At 35.6% G+C, this 1012-nt stretch overlaps 1 protein-coding gene across 2 annotated transcripts in view; it reads right to left on the bottom strand.

The window, feature by feature from the left end:
• Positions 1–692: 692 nt before the first annotated feature.
• LOC140341373 (large ribosomal subunit protein uL2) overlaps positions 693–1012 on the bottom strand; it is a 331097-nt gene continuing 330777 nt past the window's right edge. For both annotated transcript variants that reach the window (XM_072427089.1, XM_072427081.1), the window contains exon 6: positions 693–899. In XM_072427089.1, coding sequence (XP_072283190.1) covers positions 741–899 — 159 coding nt within the window. In that variant the 3' untranslated portion in view covers positions 693–740. The remainder of the gene's footprint in view (positions 900–1012) is intronic.

Raw genomic sequence — 1012 nt, 5'->3', positions numbered from 1 at the left:
CCCCACTTTGCAGATAAAGTTTAAGAACATGTGTGAAAATAATTAGTTCAGGTGCATCAGTAGAAATAAACAGCTGCATTTGACCTCCTCCCAATCTGCCTCAAAGCAGGCTTCCTATAACATATGTACAGAATGTAAATTTAACCAGTGTGTAAACCCAACACAGAACCAACTGAATAAAAATTCCTTAAACAGTTATGCTGGTTTGTGCAATTACCTAAAACATTTATATACAAAACAAAAACAAATGTATATGTGCACCTAGCATCACAGCCAGAACCTCTCTTTAGTTCCTTGTTTATAGGAAGAAGGACCACTTTATGTACAGTCCTGCCCCTTCATATAGACAGTGTTTAAGTTTTTTTTTAGAATTTTTTTTTTTTTAGAACAGTTTAACTTTTAGAATTTGCTGTTTATTTTTGGGTGAGAAATAATTTATTAAAGCTTTTGAAAAAGTAGCAAAGGGCTAAAAAAACCCATGCCCTTTTTTTTTATGTTTGCTGTATTTGTCCTGTTAGGGCTGTAGAAGATGCAACAGGAAGTAATAAACTTTGAAAGTGAGGGCAATCCTCTGCTTAAAACAGTGTCGCCAACTGTCAATCTAATTGTGGAAAAGGTAACAAACGCAACCAGTATATGTTCGTTGTTTTAAATCGTAGATTAAAAAAAAAAAAAAGCACACAAACAAAATCTTAGAGACGTTTTTAAAGTTTATTTTGTAAATTATGCATGGAAAATTTCTAGTTCTCCTTTTCCTGTACAGTCTTGGTGCCACGCAGACGTCCAGTACGACGAGCAGCAATAAGACCGACTTTACGACCAGCTGGAGCATCTCTCCTGATAGTTGAAGGTTTACCAATGTGCTGATGGTTACCACCACCGAAGGGATGTTCAACAGGCTGTAGAAGAAAAAAAGGGGAAGGAATGGTCAATTTGTTAAAATTGATTTTGTGTTTAGTAACACCTTGGTGCAGTTTGTGTTGATTAACTACCTGTTCATTAAAACACACAC

This window comes from Pyxicephalus adspersus, chromosome 1 (assembly GCF_032062135.1).
Source record: "Pyxicephalus adspersus chromosome 1, UCB_Pads_2.0, whole genome shotgun sequence".
Lineage (NCBI taxonomy): Eukaryota > Metazoa > Chordata > Amphibia > Anura > Pyxicephalidae > Pyxicephalus > Pyxicephalus adspersus.
The sequence above is the reverse complement of the archived record's forward strand: the minus strand, read 5'-3'. Positions and strand labels throughout refer to the sequence as shown.